Raw genomic sequence first — 2,740 nt, 5'->3', positions numbered from 1 at the left:
AGAAACTGGAGGAGTTGACAGCTGCCTACCAGTCGTATCTTGAGTCCTTCAATGATCACGAGTCTCATTTAAAGTCAGTCCAACTGGGAGCGTCCCCCCCAGGACCAGCCGGAGGGAGGAGAGGAGGGGCAGGAGGAGGAGACGCCATACAACGAGAGATAGAGTCACTCAATAAACTGAAAGGACGAGTGGAATCATCTGATGAACCCGTTAACAGACTAGCAGCTGAAGTTAAAGAACTCATCGAGACTACAAGTGGATCTACTGGGTATTTAATATTTATTTATTACTTTATTAATTTATTAATTTAGGATGAGTCCAGAAGTGATTAGTGTATTAGGAAAAGTCAATAAGATACTTCAACTGACCAGTCAGCAGCAGTCAGCACTCATGGACCTCTACCAGGAGAAGTACCGACTAGTGAATGAGAAACACCTCATGAAGCAATTTGAAACTGGAACCAACAAAGTATACAGTTACCTATACCTGTGTGGCTAGGTCTAATGGTGTAACGGTTGACACTTGTTGGTATTGTGTTGTTAGGTGGTTCATTGGATCAAGAGCAAGGGATTGGAAGAGGCGGGAAGTGTTGATATTGGGGAATCACTAGCAGCTGCTCTCCTACTGGAGGAAAAACTAAACAAACTAACTAATAAAGTTGAAGTGAGTACAACTACATGAGATTTATCTTATTTATTTATTTGTTTATTTATTAGAGTATGAAGGAAGATGTGACGGAGCTAAAGAGATTGGCTGATGTATTGAGAGACTTTAACGAGTCTATCACTGACCAAGAGCTCAAGAGACTCAACAAGAAATACTCAAAGTACGTGGTTCTGTACACCACGGTACTGGTACTGGTACTGTACACCACACACTGGTACTGGGTACTGGTACTGGCACTGGTACTGGTACTGGTACTGGGTACTGGTACTGGTACTATACACCATGGTACTGGTACTGGTACTGTACACCACATACACATGTACTGGTACTGTACATGCACTTTATTGAAAGTACAATAATTATTGAACCAGGTTTATATCAACTTATAAACAACGTCAAAGTTTAGTAACAAGATCAGTCTGTATGTACAGAGGACTGGAAGAGGTAAGTTCACTGAATGTACATGTACTGTACTACTGGTGATTGGTAAATTATTAAAATGGTGGGTGTTGTTATTATTATTGTTGTTGTTGTTGTTGTTGTTGTTGTTACTAGTGGAGGACCCTGTATGATCAACTGACAGTCAATTGGACCAAAGTGAAGAACAGTGAGACTGATATTGATGACTGTGAGGAGCTCATCAAATCTCTTGATAATGACAACAACCGACTGAAAGAACTGGCTGAAGCTATCCTCTTGAACGGACAAGAACTAGTCAAAGTACTTAAGGACACTGGAGTATCTCAAGGTAGCATGTTATTATTATTATTGTTGTTGTTATTGTTGTTGTTATTGTTGTTGTTGTTATTGTTGTTGTTGTTGTTATTATTGTTGTTATTGTTGTTGTTGTTGTTGTTGTTATTGTTGTTGTTGTTATTGTTGTTGTTGTTGTTGTTATTGTTGTTGTTGTTGTTATTATTGTTGTTGTTGTTGTTGTTTAGGTGATCCAGAGTTCAGGCGTTCCCTGAGGTACATCTCACGTACAACAGATGAGGTCACTGATAAAGCTCGGAGATCACAAGAAATTGCTTTAGCAAAATATGCGAGACTAGACCAGTACTCACAAATACTGGTCTGTGAGAAGGACGGGAAAGAAGTAAGATCTGTTTACATTGCATTTGTTTATTTGTTTGTTTGTTTGTTTGTTTGTTTGTTTAGAGTATCCATAAGCTAAGTGAGATACTTGATACATTAAAAGGTCGCTCTACTGTCATTGGTGATTCGTTGGAAGCCACTCAGAACTATATAATGGAATTGGAGGAGCACAAGAAAGAAGTTGACGTGAGTACTTGTACATACACATATTTATTAATAACTACTGGCCCCTCCCCTTTAGCACACTAGAGAGTATGCTAAAGGTCTTTTAGCTTCGGCTGTTAATCAAAGAGAGACTTTAGGCGGTGACCTCTCTCCTAATGAAGTGCTGCAGGCTGAGCTAAAAGAGATATCCTCAGAGCTTGAGTCCACCTTCACCTTGATCAGGAGCCTACTCCAGCGACTGGAGAGGATACAGACGGTACAGGAGGGGGCGGAGTCCAGTATCAAGTACTGGGGGAGTGAGAGGCTGTTTAGTGACGAGAGCAGCTGGAGTGAGATAGAACGAGTTTTGAATAACATGGAGGAGAAGGGAGGGGATCTACAGACAGCTGTCAATATTTGCATTAGTAAGTACTTGTACTGTAAATGATACTATTGTTTAAAGTAGGTGACAGTTTTAAAGTAACAGCTGTTGTGAATATTTATGTCAGTAATTAATTAATCTTTTTAGAGCTAGGTGGGGAATTGCTTCAGTCATTATCAGCTGATTTTGATTCGGAATCAGTTCAATACGTTGATACATTACACAAATCACTAATCGATCAAGAGATTCAGTTAACATCATTACTGACAACAAGAAGACACGAACTAAAGAATCACCAAAAGTTGATCAGCGTACATCAGGCGAATGAAGAGGTGATAATTAATATTAATTAATTAATTAATAATTACATTAGGTGTTGCTATGGATACGGGAACAAGGTCTCCCTCATTTAACTGCCTATTGCTCCCTGAGATTCAGTGTCTCCTCAATCAA

General features: G+C 39.5%; 1 protein-coding gene and 1 long non-coding RNA gene across 2 annotated transcripts; both read left to right on the top strand.

Annotated features, from left to right (window-relative positions):
* Positions 1-8: 8 nt before the first annotated feature.
* On the top strand, positions 9-2,353 carry LOC109591205 (uncharacterized). The gene is made up of 9 exons (XM_020006985.1): positions 9-268; positions 312-468; positions 544-663; positions 717-826; positions 1,038-1,110; positions 1,222-1,414; positions 1,608-1,762; positions 1,825-1,947; positions 2,003-2,353. The coding sequence occupies exons 2-9, from the start codon at positions 313-315 to the stop codon at positions 2,351-2,353; spliced, it is 1,281 nt and encodes a 426-aa protein (XP_019862544.1). The 5' UTR covers positions 9-268; position 312.
* Positions 2,354-2,438: 85 nt separating this feature from the next.
* LOC109591206 (uncharacterized) lies at positions 2,439-2,740 on the top strand. Its single transcript, XR_002189708.1, has 2 exons — positions 2,439-2,619; positions 2,661-2,740. It is a non-coding gene; the product is annotated as an uncharacterized LOC109591206 (long non-coding RNA).

Source organism: Amphimedon queenslandica, unplaced genomic scaffold (assembly GCF_000090795.2).
Source record: "Amphimedon queenslandica unplaced genomic scaffold, v1.1 AMPQUscaffold_8711_Cont19349, whole genome shotgun sequence".
In the NCBI taxonomy this organism is placed as follows: domain Eukaryota; kingdom Metazoa; phylum Porifera; class Demospongiae; order Haplosclerida; family Niphatidae; genus Amphimedon; species Amphimedon queenslandica.
The sequence above is the reverse complement of the archived record's forward strand: the minus strand, read 5'-3'. Positions and strand labels throughout refer to the sequence as shown.

Bases quoted from the DNA above. Each gene is read 5' to 3' on its own strand.
- LOC109591205 (XM_020006985.1), top strand. From the start codon at position 313: ATGAGTCCAGAAGTGATTAGTGTATTAGGAAAAGTCAATAAGATACTT. The intron at 469-543 runs GTATACAGTTAC...TTGTGTTGTTAG, and splicing joins TTGAAACTGGAACCAACAAA to GTGGTTCATTGGATCAAGAG. The intron at 1,415-1,607 runs GTAGCATGTTAT...GTTGTTGTTTAG, and splicing joins GGACACTGGAGTATCTCAAG to GTGATCCAGAGTTCAGGCGT.